Genomic DNA, 25,475 nt, shown 5'->3' with positions numbered 1-25,475 from the left:
ACCCCAGGAAAAGTAAATGTGAGACTATTTACAGACTCGTCCCTGAGAGCCCCTGAGAAGTCTAAGCCGTTGATCGGGATGACGGCTGCTCAGGACAAAGCCCTCACTGACCTCCAGGGAAAGCCTATTAGAGGAAAATCAAATAAAACCTTTGATAAAAATAGAAGAGAAGCCAAGGGAGGTGAACACCACTCCATAGAGAGCACTTTATGGTTTCAAAATGCTTGTCTAGATTCCACTCTTCATTTAATGGATACGCTACAGCTGTTCATGAAGGCATCATTCACATTTTACACATGGGGACAGGGAGCTATGAGAGGAGCTATGTGTATGGTGGCCGTAAGTGGCCCAGGCCGACTCACAGAGCTGGCCTGCAGACCCCGACTTCCTAACTACCCCTTGCTGCTCCTGGGGAGAAGCTCACAGCCTGTGCCCCGTCAGTTGAGAAAAGAGAAGAGAGCACGTCAAAGTGCAGCCGCACAGCATGTTGCCATGACCGGAAATGTGCATCTCAGGACACCCTGTTTCAATCGGTTAGTTCTGCTCTTTCTGGAGTGGGGCAGGTAGAATCGAGATGACGGGCTGTCTAGAGGAGGCAGGAAAATTACAAAACCAGACATGAGAGGGAACCTGGTTCATAGCACACAGGTGGTTTATGTAATTGGAAATCAGCTGGAGAATCATTCCTGCCTCTTAAAAATCACTGGGGTGGGATGATAAAACCAAAGAAAATAATTTGTTACTTTGCTCCTTATTTGTTAACATCAGTAAGGTCGAAGGCAGCAGGACTGGGGTATTATGAATGGGATCAAGGAAGGATGTTAGGAAAACCCTAACATTCAGAATGCAGGTTGAACCATGAAGAGCACAGGAACCAGGAAAAACAAAGGTAAACGAACAAGATGTTCCAGACATAACTAACAAAACAGACATAAATAAATAGCTCAAGCTAGAGAGACTTCGCTGCAGAATCCCGAGGGAACTCAAGAGCGAAGCTGGAACAGTTGGAAAAAATCAGTAACTTATGGTGACCTCTGCCTCTTTTGCTGACTTAGAGTTTTCCCACCAGAGTTCAGGGAAGGGATATTGCCCTTTAAAAAGACCGTTTCCCTGGAGATGTCAGCCTAAAAATGCTGCTGGAAACAACAAAGCCAAACAACCATGAATTGGGACCAGAAAGTTAGGGAGAACACAAAACACTTTCTCAGCTCTGCCAAGACACACGGGCTGACTGCTCTAGTTCAGTGCCATTAGCACACTTGAGAAGAGATAAATGGTGCTGCAAATTGGATGGAGGGTCTACCATGTGAAGGTAGTTTTTAAAAAGGCATTAGGATTCTGTAATTGGGAAAGCCAAAGGCAAATAGGCTATAATCAAAGTCTATAAAATTATAAGAGGCATAAATTAAGTCAACGGGGCAGACAATTCATCACATCCAAAATACTTAAAATAAGGAGTGGCCCTTTGAAGTTTGGGGATTAAAATACATAATGGGGAGTATTAGCCACATATTAGGATGAAAATTTATGGGAGTGAAAACCAAAAATAAGGACCGATTCATAAAGCACTGTTTAATCACTAGGTAGTGGGCTTCTCTGGGGAAGCAGAACATTTTGAGCTTACACCAATGAGGTAATGTTCGTGTCCCACTGATGTAAATTAGAAGGCAGCTGGACTAGGATGTGAGTGGACTCAAGGAAGTGAGCAAACAAACACATCATCAATGAGACCTGCGTGTGAATGGGTCACTCTTTCCAAAGTGGTATGATCTTGGTAAAGTGCAGAAATAAATCCCTTGGGTCAGCTGTATCGAGCCTTTGTCAGATGGGAGTGGGAAGCAGGAAAGAAAAGTTAGGAGTAGGAGAGAAGAAACCAGAAGCGTGGGAAGAACTGAGATGCCTTCAGCAGAAGAATCGATAAAAAAGATGTCATCCATATATACAGTGGAATATTATTAAGCCATCAGAAAGGATGAATACCCAACTTTTGCATCAACATGGATGGGACTGGAGGAGATCATGCTGAGTGAAACAAGTCAAGCAGAGAAGGTCAATTATCATATGGTTGCCTTTATTTGTGGAACCTAAGGAATAGCATGAAGGATATTGGGAGAAGAAAGGGCAAAATGAAGGCGAGGAAATCGGGGCGTGGTGGGGCGTGGTGGGGCGTGGTGGGGGGTTATGAACCATGAGAGCCTGTGGCCTCTGGGAATCAAATTGAGGGTTTTAGAAGGGGAGGCGGCAGAGGGAATGGGTGAGCCTGGTGGTGGATATTAAGGAAGGCACAGATTTCATGGAGCACTGGGTGTTATATGTCAATAATGAATCTTGGAACACTACATCAAAAACTGATGATGTACTGTACGGTGAATAACATAACATAGAAAAGAAAGAAAGAAAGGAAAGAATGAAAGAAAGAGAAAGAAAGGAAGGAAGGAAGGAAGAAAGAAAGAAAGAAAAGAAAGAAAAAAAGAAAAGAAAGAAAAGAAAGAAAAGAAAGAAAAGAAAGAAAGAAAGAAGGGAAACCAGAAGGGTGAACAGAGAACTGCCATTACTACAGGCTCTTTGAGTTATACTGACACCTAGTGGTGCGTAGTAGGAAAAGCATGGGGAAGACGAAGGCAGCGTTTCATCTCTTGGAACTTGAGTAGGTCAGGTCAGGTTGTTTTCTACTCTACAAGCGTTCTGCCCCCAAACTCCCTGAGCAAAAAGGATTATTGTATGTTCCAAGCTGAGAGGTCGCAAGTACCGCACGGTAACGAGGGTTCTGAACCAGCTACTGTGCGTGGGTTTCGGAGGCACCCAGGAGCCCACATGCTCCTGCTGAGAGGCTGTGTGATGCCCTGTGCCGGCAGCAGCCCAGGGCTAACCACTCCGATTGGAGTGCATTCTGAGCCTTCCAGGCAGGAGAGGATGGGACGGAAGAGGAGGAAGAGGGAGCACACAACACTGGTGGGTATTTCTGGGGATGCTCCCATGTTGTTACAATGGGTATTCCTTTAGATCAAGGACACTGGCAGCACTGCTCCATTGGGAGCTGGAAATCCTTAACATCATAAGAGGGACAGAAAGCATAAATCCAGCCCCTGATCACCATCCAAAGTGCATTGGGACAGAGAGTCACATAGAGGATGAACTAATGCCAAACTTATTGAATCACATTTAGCATTTCAAATATAAATTAAATCACATTAGTTCCACCGTCTCCTCTTGGTGGCATTTACCCAGATCGGCTGTCACCTTCACTGAACTCGGTCTGTCCAAAGAGGTTTTATTCTATTATAGATATTGTAGATGCATCCATGTGCCTTGGATTACTAAAGGGCATAGGACGCCAACTACAGGGCTTGCACTATACACTGAATGGATTTCTAGAGGCTAATATCTATTTTTTTTTTGTACCTTAAACAGTTTGAACATGCACACTAAGAAACTGGGGAGGCAGAAAAAAAAAAAAGGAGACAATTGTTTTGAAACATGAGACTGAATCACAAGAAGTTTCTCAGTCCAGGGCATATTTGAAAATACATTTTGATTCCACTCCTACCTCTGTCTGCACCATAGACATCCGGTATGATCGCATTTCTGACACCAGTCCTAAGATGTCGACAAACTCATGATCTCGAATGTGCTGCAGGAGCCTGTCCAGGGCAATGAATGTTCCCGTCCGGCCGACTCCCGCACTGCAAGAGAGTGTCCAGACAGCATGTTCCTCAGACCGTGATTTTATACAGTTGCAAACACATTGGCCACTAGAAACACCCCCCCACCACCAAACTACAGGTAGCACCACTGAGAAAACGGAAGAAATATTCCTGAGAAAATTTCCCTACTTTGAAATACACAATTGTGGTTGGTGGTTTTGTTTTGTTTTGTTTTAATTTGAGAGAGAGAGCTCAACGGTGGGGTTGGGGGGATGGCTGGGAGAGGGAGAAGCAGACTCCAAACTGAGCAAGGAAATGCACGTGAGATGCAGGACTTGATCCCAGGACCCTGAGATCATAACCTGAGCCCAAGGCAGACACTTAACTGACTGAGCCACCCAGGCATCCATTAATGTGTCTTTCAGTGTTTCATTTCTGTCACATTTCTGAATTGCCCTGCTGCCTCCCTCAAAGAGATGTGGGGCCCCCTGTTTCCTGAGGTAGGTAAGGAGTCCAGAGGGAGCCTGCTGGAGACTTGCTTCCTGGTCTCGGGGTCTCAGGGAGCTGATACACAAAAAACAATTCCAGTCTTCCTTGTATCCTCGGAGTTCAGTCACACCCCCTGCTGGAAAGTTGGCTTGAGAGACCACACACTAGCTCTAGCTCTGGGGCCACAGCCATTTGCAGGAGGTCAAGAATATTTATGTTATTTAGTGCTGGGATTAGTGGTTTTTAGTTCCACATTGTGTTTGGCCATGTTATAAACCACTCAGACTCACTGAGAGCGCCTGAAGGCATGGATTTGAGTCCTAATCCCTGCCCATTGCTGCTGCATGAATTTATGTGAATCACTTTATCTCCCCACTTCTCGGGTCTTTTTTTTTTTTTTTTTTTAACTGAAAGTGAGACTAATAGGATCTACCTCATAGACTATGGGGAAAAAGAAAAGCCATATTATAAGCAAATCACATATCTAATAAGATATCCGTTAACTATAAATTTTAGAAAGTCAGAGTTCATGTTTTGGTGATTTCAGTGGGACTGAGGTATATGGAGGGCTGGGCTCTTGGCTTTGTAAAGCAGAGCCTGCGGTACCACCAGGGAAGACAGGGCTGACGAGGTCACCTGCAGTGCACAATCATGGGGCCTTTGCTCTTCGTAGCTTGCTGTCGAACCACGTGTACGAACTGCAGGATGCTCTCGGCCGCGTTTGCCGTGGGTACCCCGTGATCGGGCCACGCTGTGTAGTTGAAATGCATCACATCCTGCGTCTCGTCTGCCTTTAGAAGGAAAAGCCAACACAAGCGTGCGTGTCACAGTGTGCCCACCAGGTGGCCTGGGCCTCCCCGGCCTCCGAAGTTAAAGCCCGTTCCCACCCTGGCCAGTCCCTCTTCCCTTCCCAACCCTGTATCTGGCACAAAGCAGGCCCTGAAAAAAAAAAACAAAACAACTAATTGCATAACACTTCAAAGAGCAGGATAAAGGTGAATCCATGGCTTTATAGAGAAAAGAGCTCCCATGGATTGGGGTTTGCCTCCCAGCTTGGCCTTTTGGAAACTGCATCAGCATTGGTTCATGAATCCCGTGGGAGGTGCTATTGGTTCCTTCCTGCCCCTGGGTCCCCTTCACCAGGCTGATGCACCCCTCTTCTAGCTGCTGCTAACAGCATGTGGCTGCATCCTCCTCATGGCTGATTTCTACAAAGGGACCTGCCTTTGCTGGGGTATGCCCAGAGAGATGTGTTTTTCTGAGGAGGGCAGCCCACAGCTGAGGAATGACGGATACTGGGGTACAAAGCGCCTGCCCCCTTATGTCAGGGGGTAAGCTAACAGCACGGTGCCATTCACTGCCCTGGCCATCTCCGTGGGATCCAGCTCAGGCCAGAGTTCAGAGAAACCCACTGCTGTGTGTAGGTCCTTCCCTGCCCTGTCCTATCCCGCTTACGTGGCTCCCTTAGAGATTTTACCCAAGTTTACACTTTCAGAACCTCACCAATAAGACAATCCCTGTCTTGTGCTCTGACCCAAGAAAAACCTGCTGCACACGTTTTCTCATACCTAAAATGAGCCCTTTTAGATGATATAGGATAAAATAGCCCATCACAAGGATGGTTTGTGAGAATTCAGTGTGCTCATGTCTGTGAAGGATAGGACCTGGTAGATACGGTCATCACTACTACCTAATGACCACCACCCTCTCCCGTCCAGCTCAGCGCAGGTATACGGTTGGTTCTGGGATTCCCAGTGGGTTGGTATGTTTTGTATATTTATCTCATTCATATTAACCCATATGTCAAATACATTCTTGTCCCCTTAGAACTGAGTAATTGTCAGTGAGGGTATGGGCCTTCAAGATTCACTCTTCTTTTCTTTCTTTCTTTTTTTCTTTCTTTCTTTCTTCTTCTTCTTTTTTATGATTTATTTATTTGAGAGAGAGAAAGAGTAGGGGAAGGGGCAGGGAGAGCGAGAGAGTCTCAAGCAGACACTGCACTGAGAACAGAGCCCCATTCAGAGCCCGATCTCACGGCCCTGAGGTCATAACCTGAGCCAAAACCAAGAGTCTGATGCTTAATAGACCGAGCAACCCAGGCGCCCCAAGACTCGCTCCTTTTAGTCTCTACTCATTTGTAAGCATAGAGATTTATCCTGTTCTTATTATCAATTGTCAGAAATATTCCAAATCCAGGCCTCACAAAGATCTAATTCTTCCCCCTTCCCTCAAACATGCTAAGAGCCTAGAATCCACTGGGTGAATGGAAGAATTAGGAAGAATTTGGCCTGGTTATGAAACTAAAGTTAGGTTCAGGTATTTGGGAGAAATGAATTCCTAAGAAACAGTGGTCTTGGGTGGAGTAAAATTTGTATAAATGTAAGTAAATACATAAATAAAGCATATACATGTAAGATCTGTGCAAACATAAATAAACCAGTGTCCCACCTGCACCTCCCCCCATCCCCTCGGCCCGTAAGACTCTCCTGCCGCAGCCACACGCAGCCCCTCCCTCACTGCCTTCAAGGGCTCCTTCTCAGACACATGGAACATGTGTGCGCAAGTCTGCAAAGACGCTGGCGACTCTCACTGCTGTTTCCAGGAGGTATGGCCAGGAAGTAACCCAAGCATAATAAGTTGTGCAGAACGACTCCATTACCCAGCACCATGAGGACTGAAGCACACGCCATCACTAGATAACTTTGGTTGCCCAGAGAAACTCCCCCAAAATGTTAGCTCTTTTCAAAGGCTGATTACAGGCTTCGTGCAAAGACCTGCACATGGTAGGCAATATATACATCAGTGTGCGTGCGTGTATGTGTGTGTATTATTATACATATTTTTTCAGAAATTTTTACATATATATATAATTGATCTGAAAATATATCCAGCTAAAATATGCAAAGTTGTTCAAAACCAGAAAACACTTAAATTTTCACTAGTCTCTCTATAGCTACAAGACAGAGTTCCTCGTACAAGCGTGATCCCTGTCAGCTGAAGAGCAAGGCACGCATCAATGGGAACGAACACATTTTTGCTGGTTTTAGTCCCCAGTTACTACTCAGTTCAGGCCAAGTTTTCAAATTTCATGTTATGGTCATTTTCTTCCTTTCTTATTAAATGAGAAGACCATCCTTGTTACATCTTAGCCATTCCAAAATTTCTCTTGCTCCGATTTCCTCATTCATGTGCTTTCCTCATTCATGTTCGCTGAGAGCTCCCATGTGTCAGTATGAAGGGAGTAAAGAAGAATGTGAGCAAAAATGGAAACAACTAGAAAAACATCCATTAGCACAGCACAATGTTCTTTCGCAATACAGCTTTCATCCAGGAAGTGTAAAATTCAGATTCTGTGTTTATGGCCAAAAGGGGGCACTCTAGGACCAAATGTTTGTAACTACAGGCTACACCTCTTAACCAGAAAACACGATTATTCCATGTTTTATTTTAGTGTTTTAAGACCGTGAGACGATTATCGCTGAAAGCTAGGTGACCACTTAAGACCAAGGACAAGAAGCATAGTACTGACCAGACACTGACCTATGTGACTCTTCTCTGTCAAGACCCTGTTTTGCGCTGGGCACTCTCTTTTCTCCTGGATGCAAACCTGGGGAATTATTTGTTCTACCTGTACCCAGATGTTTACACTGTCTTTCTGGTTGAAATAACCAAGACACAAAGCAGGATTCAAAGGGTACTCAGGTTGTCAAATATTTTTCTCTGAGGAACGTCTGTGAGCTTTCCAAGCGTTTTGCTATTTTTGAAATCATTCATTCACCCCCTCATTTATTCATCCCACAAAGATTTTATAAGTGGCTAAGGGTTGGGATTACAAAGCTTATTATTAAAACAGGGTACTTGCTTCCCACACCGTTGTGGATGAAATGGGAAATGAATATGCTCAAAGTAGGATTTATCTCTTGAAGAAAGCAGCATTGCAAAGTGTGAAGAGCTCACAGTATGACATGATGGTGGGTTGGCCTCTGACACGTGGGCGTCCCCTCAGCACGGGGACAGCCCCTGAACGTGTGCTTCGTGACTTACATAGTTAATCCGGAAGTGTCTGCGGGCCCAGTCGTCCCGCTCTTCCTCTGAGATCATCTCCACGGTGATGTCTCCGTAAGCTATGGGCTCTTCCGAGAACGGCCAGTAATGGTCGCATTTCACCTGAGGGGACAATGGCACAATCTCTCAAGACAAACAGGCGATGGAAGAAAGAGCCAGTGCTCACTTGGGAAAAACGGAAGTCCTTGTCTCTGAAGACCGTGTCGTACTATTGCGAGGATGAAAAATGGAGCAAGTGGAAGTCTCTGGTACACAGAAAGCACTCAGGCCATGGCCACGGCTAGTATGGGTTGTGCTGTCCCAGTGGGGACCCCCTCCCAGGCACTTACCCTTCTTTTCTCATTACACTGCGTGAGCATGACAATGATCTGGGACTTCTGTTGTAGAACCATCTTCCAAAAGTCATTTCTGGTCTCAGGCAGTGGCCCCTGTGTGGCAATATACTCCTGTGGCGAGTTGTATCCCTGAAGGATGAAGTGACAAAGTTGTCACCTAAGGGACCACTCTCAACACCAAATGCTGCTCCACGCAAAGGAGGAAAACCTGAGAATTTACTGGGGATCAGCCTGGCAAAGGATCACACAACCTGGATCGTGTTCTCTCCCTTTTTCATCAAAGAGGTGATCAGAGTAACGGACCTGTTCAGGTCTACGTGATAGGAAGCCTTGTTCTCACACTTCTTTTACTAGAACAGTCACTGTTTTTATTTTTATATTTATTATTTTTAAGGTTTTATGTATTTATTTGACAGAGAGAGATCACAAGTAGGCAGAGAGGCAGGCAGAGAGCGGGGGTAGAGGCTCCCTGCCGAGCAGAGATGCAGAATTCGATCCCAGGACCCTGAGATCATGAAGAAGCTTAACCCACTGAGCCACCCAGGTGCCCCAGTCACTGTTTTTAAAGCACAGGGGCTCAGGGGATGAGCCCTTGGAGTTGAGTTGCTGAAACTGAAGTTTACACATGAGAAAGGTGATCTTTAGGGCAATTATTTACTTTCACTTTCACCAGATCTTTACAGAGAAATCCAAACATTACTCATGTATGGGCTTCCCCTCCATTCATTATTTTGAAGAGGAATAATGGGAACTGCTCCTGAGAGCTGGGGAGCCAGGTAGAGAACGGCTCTCTTTACAACAACTGGATGCCTCCCTGAATAGTCCCCTTCTTGCTGAGCTAGAATTGGGATGCCTGATTTTAAAACATTTTTGTATTTTATTTTATTTATGGTCTTTTACTTACAGGAATGTAGTTGGCATTGATATAGTCTGTGCCTTCCTCTTCATTCATGGAGACTAATCTCACACGGCTAAAGTCATCTGTAAAGAACAACAAGAAGAGAGATTAAAAATGGGAGCAGAAAGTATTGTCTTGACCTTCTCTATCCAAACAGCAAGTCCGATCAGCCCGTGACAGGGTAGGTCGAGTTTATTTTACCCTGATATTTCAGCCACGCCTTAGTCTTAGTTTCTTGTTTAAGTAAATATAGAAACACACCTCAATCAGTGTTTCCTCTCCCTCAGCTCCCTTGTCCTTGTCTCTGGGCTGTGAGGACATTGTGCAGGACCCTTAGAGGAACTGAAATATTCGGGAGGTTGTGTGGAAGGCTGGAGGATGTAACTGAATCCATGATTCCCATGTCACCCAGCACATCCAGAAAATCCACTACCTTTTGGAAACCTAGGAGTTGCAGGGACTTTGTGTAAACAGACTTCAGATAGGAAAAGTACATCCTGGAATGTGTACAGCTGTAAAGTGTTCTAAGGATGACACTGTGCAATTTCATCAAGAAGACTGGTCAAGGAGAGAGAGCTCTCCTTCTAGAGCTTTTCCAGCTCTCCTCCTCCCTGGTCTCCATTGTTCCCAGCACTACCCCCTGCCCCCACCTCTAGCCAGTGTGGCAGAGAAGAAAGTTAAATCTACATAGGAAAGTATTTTATTTGTCCAGTAAGTGCTTCGTATTACTTTTTTTTTCTCTAATGTTGCTTTTATTACAAAATGTTAAGCAACAAGAAAACCTGCCGGAAGGAAGAAAGAGGAGGCATTTTAGTACACCAGTCTCCCTCCCTTGTCAGGGAGTTGATTGAAAATAGTTTATGATAGCTCAGATTATCTTATCCTAATTTGGCTAAGATTTCTGATCTCCAAAGAGCCAAATGGTCAGTCTTTCCTGATCATCAGACACAATTCAGTTGAAAGCAAAGAAGTTCAATGTTCCTACATAGGATGGGATCTAGCAACATCAAAGCACAAATGGGACCCATGCAGTCGCAGAGATGGCCTAGAGGATCTTGACGGCTTCGCCAGAGATTGCTGAAAGTGATGAATCTGCAGTAACAGTTGGTCAGCCGTTGAGAGACATGAATAGGAGAGGCTCTAGTGAAAATCTTACACGGTAGGATGTTTGTGTAACGATTTTTACATCGGTTCAGCGGAAGGTCTGCTGCAAAGTGTGGAATTTCCAGTCCAATCAATTTCAGCTCCTGCAAATGACAGAGAACAGAGTTGAGATTTTGGTATTTGGTGTGGATTGGATTATCGTTCACACTGGATTATTCCTCACTCCCCGTCTGTAATAGAATCATCACACCCTCTCTTCCACACGAGGTTCCAGTTACTCCCTCTTGGGACAGAGTGCACTTCTCCACTCCACTGTTCTCAGCTTGTTTTGGCCAATAAACCAAGGGATCATTTTGATCAGAGGCTTTAAGTGTGCTTGCTCAGCTGGGTTTTCCCTCCTATGCGACTACCATCTGCTATGAAAAGAACATGCCCAGGGTAGCTGCTGGCCCCAGAATGAGGAGAGGCTTACAGAAGACCTGGCTCTGTCCTACGGACCCTTGAGGAAGGAAAAGAAAGAAATGCTGTTGTGGATCCCTGAGATTTTGAGATTTACCCTATAGGATGCTTCTATAGCATAATTGCAGGAATAGGGTTAATACAATATGTAAATATTCTGAATTGCTCAGTGATCACATGGAGAAGGTAAGAATTGTTTCAAAAACTTGAAAACTGAGACACATTTCAGAGTTTTGGAGGTATATATTTACTGAAATGTACACACTATGTGTAAACCTTTCTGTTCTATGGGGAAATGTAGGATTTCTCCTACGGCAATAGCCTTAGAGAAAGTAGTAAAAGAATGAGTAACAAGTAGGGAGTATTCCTCATGTTATAAGAAGTAAGACCTGCAGGCACTAAGTATCTGGAAATAAATTGGACAGTAAGAATGAATCAGTAGTGGATAGGCAAAGCTTTCAGTGAAAATAGGAATAACCAAGTATGTGCCTCTAAGTACATATCTATACTCCTATAAATCCTATAATCAAAATGTGCATTGGTAGGGCAACTTTTGTATAAACAGACAACCATCACACTTCAGCAAGATTATGTTACAGGCTAGGGGGCCTCTAAGCATTCATCTCATATGTCTTATTGGAAACAAGCAGTTATGGTCAGGCCACCTGGATTTCCCAGGAGTTGTTGTTCATACTGTGGTTGGTGTGAATAGCTCCCTGGAGTTGGGCAGTACACAACCAGTGCAGCAGATCTGGTTATGTTTTTGTACAAAGTTCAGGGAGCTATTAGTGAATGGCATATACAACCACCTAGAAATGGAATGATGTAGATAGTATGCACCTCTCTGTGAGCCTACTAATGGAGGCAGTAGAGAAACCACTTGCTGTAATTTTTTTTTTACTCAGATAGGATGTTAATGTTGCACACACGGTTTACCCTTCACAATTCCTTCCAATTTTTACTCCAGTGTATCAGGAGTGAGAATACATTTCTGGGGGAAGAGTTTAGGAGCGTCTTTGAAAGACTTCTGAAGGGGTTTGGGGACATTGGTGATGTTCTGAGAGACTGAAGAGGCATATCTCTTTCATGGCCTTTCTGTCTTGATTTGAATGTTCTTTGCAAAGCATATGCTTTAAAGAGACCAAGTTCTTGGGTCTTTTGCTGCATCCACATAGAAGTTCCTTGAAAGCTTACTGGGATGCAAACTGCAGTCCACACAAATGGACCGACCCGAATCACTCAGCTCTCTCTCCTCCCTTCATTCTGCAACACTTTGGGCTTTTTAAGATCATGAAATCCCGAGCTCTGGGGTCCAAGTTGAAGCCAACCTTAAAGAGAAGCTCTGCTGACTTTGATCCTCAATTCACAAAGGGAGTTTTTCTGTCTCAGGCAAAATCCTTGCTTGCTAAAGGCATTTAACCAGAAGCATGTTACTGCTACTTTATAAGTGGTCTTTCCATTTTAAAGGGTTTTCAAAAACTGACTATATTCTTTTAAGTAACAAAATTTGGAGTTTTTAGCAAACTCCAACCAAATCAGTGTTATGTTTAGGTTGGTTCTTTGGCAGCTAGAAGCTAATTTAAATGATGCTTCCATTGCTTAAAATCTTTTGGAATTCTACCTCCTTTAGAGAGTGTCTTTAGAGATAGTTGGTCAAAGCATCTGGCTTCTTTTGGTGTACCACTGGTAAAACGTCGGGTCTTGGAAAAGTAGCTCAACACATGGTTACATCAGTTTAGTTATCTGTAAGATAAGGCTAACAACTTTCCATCCCTCAGTCCCATAGAGTGACTTTCCACGGAACGATGAAACTCAATGCATGTGAATTCAGCACTCCTGATAAAGGCGGGGAGATGCTTCCCTTCGGATTCTTTGTTTTGCTTTGCCCGGACATGTAACTTCTCCCTCCTCTGCCATTTGCACTAACAGACCCACAACCTTCTCCGCAAGTCCCCTGCTTTGAAGACAGACTGATGAGCCACAGGAAGAGGCCTCGGTGACGAAAGAAAAGTGTGGAAACAGATTGGAGCTGGGAGCGGGAGCACATATGGAAGCCGACTAACTGATAGAACTTTAATTGTGTGTTGCCTCCCTGCTGTAAGTGCCCTAAGCTGGTAAGAGAGGTTTAATTGGCTGAACACTGTAAATGTAAATTGCCTCTGAATCGAGGCAGAGCAGGAACGGCGGGGGTGCACAAAATGCTTCACGATCTTTTGTAATTTAGCCTGTCACTAAGTGGAAAATCAAATACTAAGTTTCCCGGTTCAGTAGCTTTGCAGTTATTCTCTTTCCAACCATATGGAAGCTTCTGGAGGCTTTAATCTTCATAAAGGCAAAGGACGACAGGATGGCCTGAAACCGACATAAATCATTTTTGAATTTTCATTTGCCAGTTTGGCTTCTGTTATGATTTATGACGGTGTGTTTCTTCCCGGGGGCCACGGAGTCATCCACAGTGGGTAGAGTGGTGGCTCCCCAAAAGATGCATCCACACGCCAACCCTCAGAACCTGTGAATGTGGTCTTATTAAAGAAGAGGCTTTGCAGGTGCAGTTAAGTTAGGGATCATAAGACAATATTATTCTGCATTATCTGGGTGGGCCCTGTATCCCAGAGAGAAGGCCATACAAAGGCAGAGACATAGGTTGGAGTCATGCAGCTGTAAGCCAAGGAGTGCCTGGAGCCTCCAGAAGCCAGAGGAAGCAAAGAAGGATTTTCCACTAGAGCCTTCAAAGGACACATGGCCCTGATAACACTTTGATTTTGGACTTCCTGCCTCTAGAACTCTGAGAGAACAAACTCTGTTGCTTTAAGTGACCAAGACTGTGGTAATTTGTTACGGCAGCCCTGAGAAACTACTACAGTCCCCAAAGCCCAGTGACAGTCTATGACCCCGGGGTAGGTTGGGACAGCAAAGCACAAACATACACACTGTGTTAGTCCGGTCCAGCTGCCCGCAAAGTACCATAGACTGGGTGGTTTAAAAAATGAACATGTATTCCTCACATTTCTGGAGAGTGAGCAGGCTAATATCAAGATGCTGATGAGGTAGTTTTCATTCTGAGGCTTTTCATGACTTGCGTGGACTACCATCTCACTGTGCACTCATGTGACCTTTCTTGCCTAACCCTACTTACCTTCCCAAGCCTCCATCTTGTCCACATATCAATTTTGGGAGGACAAAGGCAGCTCATAACCTGCGCAATCACCTTCCAAAAGGACTGCAAACTCTATTCCGGCTGTAGAGTCTGTAAGAGTGTCTAAGTATTTGGGACCGTTTGGACCACAGAGTCAGGTGAGTTTGATTACTGGACTACGGAACAAGTGGGGAGACACAACGTCACTGGTGGTATTGACAGTGGTGGAGCCATCTGTGGCAGATGCAAGTCTTGGTGGAACTGGGCAAGTTCTGGCTGGTTTTCACGTAAATGCAAAAGGAGCCGGGATTTAGAACAAGGTGTTTGGTGAGGCTCTGTATTCATTTCTGAGGGCTGCCGTAAGAAAGTACCACAAGCTGAGTGGCTCAGAGCAACAGAAATTGTCTTACAGTTCTCGAAGCTGTATGTCTGCAGTCAAGGTATTAGCAGGGACTTCTGACGTCTGTCATTTATGGAGGAATATTAGGGCATCCTTCCCGTCTCTTCTTAGTGTCTGATGGTTTGCTGGCAACCTTGGATATTCCTTCACTTGTCACCCTATAACCCCAGTCGCTGCCTTTGTCACCACATGGTGTTCTCCCTATTTGTCTCTGTGTCTTCACACAGCTCTGTTTCCATAGGGACACCAGTCTGACTTGGAGCCCACACTGCTCCAGCATGACTTCATCTTAACTAATTACATCTGTAATGACCCTGTTTCCAAATAAGGTCATATTTGGAGGTACTGAGTGCTTAGGACTTCAATATATCTTTGGGGGACACAATTCAACCCAGGACTGATACCCTAAAGGAAGAATGGGGTACAGTAGAAATGGATGTCTTGGGGAGGTAATGGAGGACTGGAGGAGAAGGACACCAAGTTCAGGAAGTCTGGCAGGGCCCTGGGCACTAGGATGGGATTTAGGGGTCATGCTCCAGATTCTGGATAGATTCCTAGTATAGGCACCTGGAAACAGAAGATTAGAAACAAGAGGAGGGAAGATTAGAAAGATTAAAAGATTAGAAGATTAGAAACAAGAGGAAGAAAGACTCAAGTCTGGGAGCCAAGCAAGACCTCTGGAGTAAGAGTTCAAGGTGACTTATTTTAACAATGGCTGCATGTAGGTCTCCAGTGAATTGGCCTGGAACACAAGTAAAAAGAGCTGCCAATGGGAGCTACTAGCAGAAATCCAGGCTCATCCCTCATGAACAATGTGGCAAGGAATGCAGTTTGTTTTGGCCTTTGGAACATTTCTGAACAAAGATGGCGAGGGCTTTTGCTAGCATCCTGATTAAACAAATACAAAACACAGAAATTAATGGCAGAATGAGCAATATATGGTAGGTCTCGTGGGCTCTCCAACTTCAAGCGCTACATTCTGGCTCTTCAAAACCCTTCCACATGAGACATACGAAGTGAGGAATTGAACCTAATCCCTGAGTCCCAAGCCTCCTTACGAAAAGATGCACATTTTCATCAGAAGGATAATCAATCTTCCCAGCAGTTCCAAAATCAGATGCAGAGTGAAAAAGGAATGCATTTAGTGAGTGCACATTAGCAAGTCATATAGCTTCATGTATGACTTATAGCTGTATTGGTTATATATGCAAATCCAGACATTCATTTCAATTAGCATAATACTTACAAATGATGTAATTTCTCAGTATGAGTGTGATCTTTCAACATCAGTATCCAAATGAATACAAGTATTAAACATTCATACAAACAGAACAAATAACTGTTCAGCTACTGAATTTAGCTAAACCAGCTGATTGGGCCATTTTAATACCCTCCTGGGTTCTTATTAGAGCAGGAAACCTTTTTTTTTTCCCTTCTTAAGTTTTGATTAATTACCAATTTCAGGAAAATTAGATGGCTGCCGTGTGAAAGGTCTGACATACATCATAAAATCAAGTATGGGTATGAGTCTTTGAAAACAGATGAGAGTACCCAGACATGGAACCTGAGGGGTCGGCAGCAGGAGGGTTTGGAGGCTGGCAGTGCCCGAGAGCTGGTGAATGAAAAAGGAAGTGAGTCAGGCCCATGGGTCACTGCTGGGCAAATATTAGCTCAAAAATCACCGCCTGAGCCTGTGACTTAAAGCCAACTTCTGGAGAATAATTTGTATTTTCTCACCGGAACAGGGACACACTATCAGGACTTGGCACCAGACAAGTTACATATAGGATCAACAATGTATTAAGAACAAAGATATATGGAGAAAAGCTTCGGAGAAAATAAAGATACCAAACAGTCCTTCAAATCATGGTGTGATGGGTAATTTCAGGTGTCAGCTTGGCCAGGCTAGACAGTGCTTGGTCAGACATCAGTCTAGATGTTATGGGAAGGGTGTTTGTTTGTTTGTTTGTTTTTTAAAGATGTAATTAACATTTAAATCTGTAGGCTTTGAGAAAGCAGATTACTCTCCATAACATGGGTGGGCCTCATCCAACAGGTGAAGACCCTAAGAGAAATGATTGAGGTGCCCTGAGGAGGAGGAAATTCTGCTTCCTGCTTGCTTTTGGATTGAGCAGCAACATCAATGCTTCCCTGGGTCCACACCCTGCCCTGTGGTTTTCAGATTTGTGAGCTTCCGCACTGTTGTGAGCCTGTTCCTTAAAATAAGACTGTCTCTTTATCTATATTTCTTCTATTATATTATTGTATATAGGATATTCATACTATAATACATAAGGATTCTCAATTGTATAAGAAGTATAATAATGTAATAAACTTATGGATGGATTAACTTATTGTATGGTATTAGTGTTTTATATATGTATAAATGCATATATTTCCCATTGGTCTGTTTCTCCGGAGAACTCTAAAACGCTTGAGTTAGAAAGCTTGGATGTGCTCTCCTCCCACATTTAGCTCAGTGTCTGTGAATGGAATACTACTTGCCTGGGACAATTCTTTATCGTGCAGGACTGTCCCACTCATCACAGAGCATTTTTCATCCTTGTCCCTTTCTCCATTGAATACCCCTAGTAGCTTCTTCCCAAGGCATTATGAGAACCAAAAATACTCGCACACGCTCCAAACTCTCCCTAAGGGACTGCCTGGTACAGGCCCAGTTGAGAATCACTGATTTAGTTCAGCCTTCTCATTGAATGGATGAACAAATTGAGGAGCTGAGAAATTGTGACTTTTTTTTCCATATTAATTAATAGCTAAACAGTCACGAGAACTAAGGGGTTTGGATTCCTACTTTAGTACATTCTTACCTTTTTTATAATTCTTACAGAATAAGCCTGAATGTGTTCATTGATATATTGAATGTATAAAAACTCTCAGCATGGTATAAATTAAGCATTTAGCACATAGAATTTATTATTCTACTTTTCACATTTTTGAAACATCTGAAGCTAGGATGTAATCATTAATTGCTTGATTCTCCAGTGTCCATACCTTTGGGGGGAATAGTGTTTCCCATTGGCTTAGCTAAGTGGTTCCAGTAAGACCTGTCCTGTTCCTATGTGACTCTGCCCCCTCAGGCTGCAATTGGCTTGAGTGGACGTCACAACCAAGGCCAGCCCATCGGTTATTCTCTCCTGTTAATTTTAAAACTCTGAATAAGGAGAGTCAACAGTTCTTTGGAAACTCTAGGATGTCATGCCCAGGGGTTGTGGGCGGTTGTTTTCCACTGTGAGAAAGAGGTTGGTTTGTAGCAAAAGTGAGAGAGGTCAAGACAGAGAAAGAAGCAGAAATGAGAAAGGAGGGGGTGGTCTCTGCAGGGGTGGGGCCCTTGGTTCTAATCATTTCTGAGACTGAGCTGCTCCCTTTCCTCCCTGAAGTCTGTATGGTGTGTCATTCACAACTAAAATCATCTTTTTCCCAGAAAATGACTCACCGAATTTTCTTTATGATGGTGCACTAGAGAAGCCCAGCAATAATCCCACTGGGGCTTGATGGCATAACCTGGGAGGGACTCCTAATCCTCCCAGTGAGGGCAGTGGTGTTAGCTGTGTCATCAAGGTGACATCATTGTGTAGGGAAGAGAGTTGGAGGCTTCAGTGAATTTGAAAGTGTACATCCATCACAATTTTCATCACCATTATCAGAATCATCCAGACCTCTATTTTTTTCCCTGAGTTTAGTGTATGTGTCCTTATAGAAAGTTCCCTTTCTTTCTGAAATCCCATCCTTGCCATAGATGTCCAGTTCACACCAAAGTTCTATTCTTTGAGATAAAGCATTTGGTGTGACATCTACAACTTCTCCCATACTTGCGTGCAACAGGTGACTGAGCTGGGCTCTGTGTGGAATTTCTGATCACACAGGTGGGTAGTATTAGGGGGTTTTGTATTTGATCATGGGTGAAGTTCTTCTCATCCTTATATTCCTTCTTAGGATATCCACACAAGGACTCCTGCTGCTTCTTGCAGACCTAAGATATCCCCAGCTGATGAGGGACTTGGCAGATTGACTGATTGGTTGTTTGTTCACCCCACTACCCACATTTGTTCTCTCTTTTCCTCAGTGGTGCCACCCTAGCCTGACGTGCAAAGGGTGCACGTCCTCACTCTGCACCAGCCAATGAGACACCACCATGCTGCCCATGACGAATCATATTGCAAGCCCAGCGAGCTGGGAAATAACACCAGTCCCAAAATGCCAAGACCCATGCCTCATCTACCACAGAAGGTAGGACATACTTGATCTACTCACCTCAAACTGAAGAGAAAATTTATAGTCAGAGTCTTTGGCCATATCCTTGATGTAGGCGTCAAAGTCATCCAGTTGAACTGGGCTTTACCAAACACAAAGAAATATATGTTTAAAAAATCTGGTTGGCAGCTATCTATACTGTTTAATGTCATACTTTTCAAACATGAATGATTTTCTTGGAGAAAAAAACAGTTTTACTTGCTCTTTTGTTGTTAAAGTAATCAGTTCCTAGTATGTTGTGATTAAAAAGAGGGCCTTATATATATTTTACTCCCTTGAGAGGGGAAAGAGCTCTAGATTTTCAATCGGCTCTAACTCCAGCAATAAGATATTATATATATGGGATGCTTGGGTGGATCAGTCGGTTCAATGTCTGTCTTCGGCTCAGGCCATGATCTCGGAGCCCTGGGATCAAGTTCTTCCTTGCTGAGCAGGGAACCTGCTTCTCCCTTTGCCTGCTCTGCCGGCCACTCCCCCTGCTGTGTTCTTTCTCTCTCTGACAAATAAATAAAAAAAATCTTAAAAAAATTATATATATATGCATGCTTACATACATACATGTATATATGTTGTTTCTAGAAAATTTGGATTGATGGGAAATCACAAAGGATTAGAGTTTGGAGAACTGAGATATGGTTTTATTTTACTTATTGTGTGATCATGGAAAATTGAATCTTGTGAGATTGAAAGTTCTCCTCTATAAAATACTATGGTCATACTTACCTTCTAATACAGTATATTAAAGAACCTTAGAAGTTTAAACAGCTTTACAAGTATAGGCACTGTACTGCTAGCTACACTGTCTTCTCAGGGCAGAGCAGGGTCAACGCAATGAAGCACATATCCAGAAAGCTTCTAGAGCCTCGTTCTTTGAGAGCCATGTTTAGAGGCTTGTGTGTCTATAAAACTATCAAAAAGGATCAAAGGTACAATCAAGTAATGCATCTGAGCTTATGTGTCTATATCTCCAGCCAAAGTTCTCACCTCTTTCCTTCTTCTTTTTGTGAAAAAGAATTATATTTTATTTCCTACAGTTTTCCGTAGCTGCTTATCTTTCCTGGATTACCTACACCAACCTGCTCACTAAGTTTCACACGATGCTGAGCTCTGGCAACTAGTCCAAGCCTTTCCACTTTGGCAGAATCCACACAGAGACCTTTCCCTTAGTCTTACTGCAAATTTCTCCACTGTATCCTCTACCTGTGGCCTTATGTCCTATTAGCAAATGCATAGTATTATGAATAGCTGTTTGTTTAAAGTTGTTGATTAACCAATATGACAGATTATGTTAAGATTTTAGTAGATTTTAGAGATTTTTATTTATTTATTTGACAGACAGAGAACACAAGTAGGCAGAGAAGCAGGCAGAGAGAGAGAGGACGAAGCAGACTCCCTGCTGAGCAGGGAGCCCATGCAAGGTTCGATCCCAGGACCCCGGGATCATGACTTGAGCTGAAGGCAGAAGCTTTAACCCACTAAGCCACCCAGGTGCCCAAGATTTTAGTAGACTTTAAAGGGCATTACACATCCCAGACTACACTTGAATGTTAACTGTTTCACTTAATAGCATTAATGACTTGTTTCCATAAAACACACCCCAGAGCATACATATTCACATATGTTTTATTGCTCGGTTGATCCCTGAAGTAGACAACTGAAGACAACTGATCCCTGAAGCAACATCAGCCCCATGCTTCAAATGGGACAGCCAAAGCTAAGTGAGTAAAGTGAGTAGTTCAAGATCACATGGCTCCTCAGCAGTGGAATGTTGACCAGCTCTGCAGGAGAATATTTCTGGTTAAAGGACATACCCACGTCAAATTTGCCACCTTCCAAGAGAATGACTAAAGGTGGAGCTCCAGTCCTAGAATGAATTCCCTTAGACCTGCCCTCTCTGGCTGTTGTCTTTGAGCAGTGCATTGACCTTAAGGTTGGGTTTAACGATTCTAGCTTTCATCCTGTTACCAGGAGAATGGAAGCACAAATAGGGAAGGCAATCTGAGAAAATATTTATGGGTAGGAAAAAGCAAAAGGAAAAGAGAGACAGAGAAAGGGCCAGGAAACAAGAGAAGGAACATCAGGGAGAAGGGAAGTGGGAAGTATGGTAAAGAGGAGCAAAACAAGCCAGGTGGGAGGAGCGATCAGGAGGATAAAGGTTTAGGGAGAAAAGGGAGAAGAGAAGGTAGAACAGAAGACTGGTAAAGTGAGAATAGGTAGAAACTGGAAAAGGGAGCCACAGGGACATGGTGGGGTAGGGATGGCTCTGGGAGGGAAAGAGAAAGGGTAACGAGAAAACAAATAAAAATGTGGGGCAGGGGCTCCCCCTTTTATTTTATTATTTTTTAAAGATTTTATTTATTTATTTGACAGAGACAGAAATCACAAGCAGGCAGAGAGGTAGGGGGAAGCAGGCTTCCTGCTGAGCAGAGAGCCTGATACCGGGGCTTGATCCCAACACCCAGAGACCATGACCTGAACCGAAGGCAGATGCTTAACCCACTGAGCCACCCAGGTGCCCGGGGGCTCCCCTCTTTTAGACAGGTTTTTAGAGCAGGCCTTTGGAGAAGGAGGGAGGACCAGAAAGAAAATGAGAAAAAGGAAGGAGGAAGCTGATTTGACATGACGTGATGTGACGTGATGTGGCTTGTGGGCAGGGTCAACCACAACTGTACTTTACCCAGACTTTTGTCCATGTCTTGCTTCTCCTCCTCCCTGCCAGGTCTTGGGAGGAGCAAGACTGACAGTGGCTCCCATTTTGGTCCAGAGACCCTGTCTTCTAACATGCCTCTCCACTTCACTTAACAACCCAACCAAAAATTTTGGACAACAAAGTCTTTCTGTTCCTATCAAATCATTCTTTTCAGGTGACACTAGCTCTCTTCTATTTTGGTTGATGTTGTCTCTCCTACATCAGTTGATATATGCCAATGGAACACACACTGATTTGAAATGGGTTTAGGAAAAAATTATTCTGTTATCTGTACCTGAAAAAAATCTGTATATCACTCAAGGCTAAATAGAAATATTTTGCATCAACTTTTTTTTTAATGTACTCCACTAGCGTGAATGCCACAGATTTTTCTTTTTTTAATTTGACAGAGAGAGAGGGATCACAAGTAGGCAGAGGAGCAGACAGAGAGAGTGGAGGAAGCAGGCTTCTCAGTGAGCAGAGAGCCTGATGCGGGGCTCGATCCCAGGACCATGAGATCTTGACCTGAGCCAAAGGCAGAGGCTTAACCCACTGAGACACACAGGCACCCCTGCCACAGATTTTTTTTAATTTAAAAAACAGTTTTTTAATGTTTAGTTAGTCACCATATGGTACATCATTGGTTTTTGATGCAGGTGTTCGAGGGATTCATTATTTACATATAATACCCAGTGTTGGTTATAACACATGCCCTCCTTAATACCCGTCACCCAGCTACCCTATCTATCCCTTCACCTCCTCCCCTCTGAAATCCTCAGATTGTTTTGCAGAGTCCATAGTCTCTTCTCCCCCTCTGATTCCCTCCACTTCAGTTTTCCCTTTGTTCCCTGAATGTCCTCCATGATAGTCCTTATGTTCCACATATGAGTGAAACCATATGGTAATTGTCTTTCTCTGCTTGACTTATTTCACTCAGCACAATCCCCTCCAGTTCCAGTCATGTTGATGCCAATGGTGACTATTCATCCTTTCTGACAACTGAGAAATATTCTAATGTATATATGGACCACATCTTCTTTATCCATTCATGTGTTGAAGGTCATCTTGGCTCCTTCTACAGTTTGCCTATTGTGGACATTGCTGCTATGAACATTGGGGTGCATGTTATCTTTTCACTACATCTGTATCTTTGGGGTAAATACCCCCTAATGCATTTGCTGGGTCATAGGGTAGCTCTATTTTTAACTTTTTGAGGAAACTCCATACTGTTTTCAAAAGTGGCTGTATCAGCTTACCGTCCCACCAACAGTACAAGAGAGTTTCCCTTTCTCCACATACTTGCTGACATTTGTTGTTTCCTGCCTTGTTAATTTTTGCCATGAATACCACAGATTTGACTGGAATCCCTAATTGCCTCCTATTAATTCATCAATATTTTATCCTAGGTAAATATCAAGGATAAACTCTAGGTATGGAAATGTTCCACTCTTTATTTGCAGAGTTTTAACTAATGGCCTGGAGGTGACAATCTAATTAGACCTTTGAAATCGACTGATGGGTAATTTTTTGCTCCAGAATCTTAATTCTTATGACTTAGCAGTTCAGTAGATAAGTGAAACCAAGGCTAGCTACAATAATTATTCTTTTCTATTTATTACAAAGACTTCCTGAGACAGCATTTCTCAAAGTACTGATTATAATATCAAATAGAGTAAAAGCCTTTCCCCACACTAAGCACAGCATTTCAAGTATAAAATGGCAAAGATTTTTGTACAACTTTGATTTAGCGAGCTATTAGAGGTTTTCTCGATTTAGAATAGCAGACCTCCTCCAACAAGACTTTCATAATTCCCAATAGTGCATTCTTTCTCAGTTTTCATATGATGACAATTTTCCTTATTCCTGACTTGTTTTCTGTGATACACTTTCTTAGTGGCCTCTGCCACCTATACATGTAAACACCCCTACACATAATGGTTTAGCTGTTGAAATATACACTTGCTTCTTTTTAATGTTTTCTTTCTTTAAGTAATCTCTATACACAATGTGGGGCTTGAACTCATGACCCTGAGATCAAGAGTTGCAGGCTTCTCCCACTGAGCCAGCCAGGGGCCCCTACATTTGCCTCTTTCTTAAGCATCCCTCCTATTGGAAGACAAGCAATCATTTTGATTTGCGAAGTGAAGATCACTGGGAAGAACTTTTAAAAATGTTTTTTTAAAAGAAACAGTAAGAAAAACTTGCCATATTATATACTTCAAAGTTTCTAAGACTAATCTTGAACGTTTTTACCACAAAAAGAAACAGTAATTATGTGACAGGATGGAGGTGTTGGCTGAATGCTACAGTGGGACTCATACTGCCTTATATCAGTGTATTAAATCAACACATGGCACACCTGAAACTTACACACTGTTCTAGGTCAGTTATATCTCAATAATAAAAAACCAACTTACTTAGTCAGTTTCCTCTTCTTTAAACCATTTTTACTCCTGAGAATTAAAAAAAAAAAAAAAAAAGACAGCTTTATTTGGGCAAAAGAATTGATTGACATAATGATGAAACTTCAAGAGCTTTAAATAAGTACATCAGACACCTCAATTTTATTTGATTTTTATTAAACATACCTCCAGTTTGTTTAATTACTTTTCCTTAAATGAGAAGATAATGATAATAATTTTAGATTCACTTCTTAAACAGTCTATTAGATTACAGGAACGTACTTGTACTTTATATTTTGGGTTTGCCAAATACTAAATTCTAGAAATAAAATCTCTTGCTACTAGGGGTTAAGTGGCTGAAGTATTTTATAAATAAACAGAAATATATGTTGCCTGAAAACTCTAAGATCTATAAGTGAGAAGGAAAGAATTGGGGAATAAAAGGGAGACCTACATGTCTGGGAAGGTGGACATGTTTGTTGTCAAAGACTCAAAGAACCTTTTCAGTATCTTCCTGGGAATGTGACTTTGTGCTCTCCATGTTGGCATGTATCTTTTTTTTTTTTTTTTTAATTTTTAAGATTTATTTATTTATTTGAGAGAGAGTGTATGTGTGCACAAGCAGGAGGGGCAGAGGGAGAGGCAGATAAAATCTCAAGCAGATTCTGTGTTGAGCACAGAGCCTGATGCGAAGCTCGATCTCATGACCCTGAGATCATGACCTGAGTGGAAATCCAGAGTTGGATGCTTGACTGACAGCTCCACCCAGGCACCCTGGCAAGTATCATAGAATTCTATTATGGCATTGTTCTTACTCAACTTTGAGCTATTTTTTTAAGCTATCTGAAGAATTGTACCTATTACTTACTACTTCTTAATTCATTGTTATTCTGTAAGCTCAAACATGAGCTTACAATGTGACTGCAATGTTAATGTATGCTTCGGTTAATTACATTATTGGGGGTAGTTAGGGTAATCGTTTTCAACCAATAAGAGATAACTGACCTAAGTTAATGAATGCGAATATGGTCTCTGCTAAAATACTCCATTACTGTATTTTTATTGTTTTATATAAATGACAAATATTGATATGATTATGAGTAACAGTTTTTACAAATAGTTTCCCAAGGTCTTTAAGTATTGATAGAAGCACTCAAACTTGCAGAAAATAAGCCATCTGTAGTAAATAACCAGTGTGATCTGAAGACTCTCATGTGCCAGAATATTTATTATATTAAAAATTCTGGGGGTGGTTAGGTGGCTCAGTTGGTTAAGGAACCTGACTCTTGATTTCAGCTCAGGTCATGATCTCAGGCTTGCAAGATTAAGCCCCGAGTTGGGCTCCCTGCTCAGCTTAGTCTGCTTGAGAATCTCTCTCTCCATCTCCCCCTCCCCCCTGCTCATGCTCATTCTCTCTAAATAAATAAACAAAATCTTTAAAAAAATAAAAATTAGAATTGTGAATATCCAAGTACCTTCATTTCTAGAAAGTCTGTAGCACAAGGGAACACTGCTTCCTCTGTGCCCTTGTAGCGTGTTGTTTACCGACTGTCTCTCCCAGGGTCTGTCAGTTGCTTCTGTG

The 25,475-nt window shown here is 42.9% G+C and overlaps 1 protein-coding gene across 1 annotated transcript in view; it reads right to left on the bottom strand.

Annotated features, from left to right (window-relative positions):
• The window catches only part of PTPRO (protein tyrosine phosphatase receptor type O), a 48,724-nt gene that overhangs the window by 6,444 nt on the left and 16,805 nt on the right, over positions 1-25,475 (bottom strand). Inside the window, exons 6-13 of the mRNA XM_059402669.1 lie at positions 23,909-23,944; positions 18,803-18,884; positions 10,588-10,678; positions 9,438-9,514; positions 8,528-8,662; positions 8,178-8,300; positions 4,770-4,924; positions 3,548-3,683 (exon numbers count right to left, since the gene is read on the bottom strand). Of these exons, the coding sequence (XP_059258652.1) occupies positions 3,548-3,683; positions 4,770-4,924; positions 8,178-8,300; positions 8,528-8,662; positions 9,438-9,514; positions 10,588-10,678; positions 18,803-18,884; positions 23,909-23,944 (835 nt within the window). The remainder of the gene's footprint in view (positions 1-3,547; positions 3,684-4,769; positions 4,925-8,177; positions 8,301-8,527; positions 8,663-9,437; positions 9,515-10,587; positions 10,679-18,802; positions 18,885-23,908; positions 23,945-25,475) is intronic.

The sequence above is a fragment of the Mustela nigripes genome, chromosome 6 (assembly GCF_022355385.1).
Source record: "Mustela nigripes isolate SB6536 chromosome 6, MUSNIG.SB6536, whole genome shotgun sequence".
Classification (NCBI taxonomy): domain Eukaryota; kingdom Metazoa; phylum Chordata; class Mammalia; order Carnivora; family Mustelidae; genus Mustela; species Mustela nigripes.
Note: the sequence above shows the minus strand (reverse complement) of the source record. Positions and strands in the feature narration are given on the sequence as shown.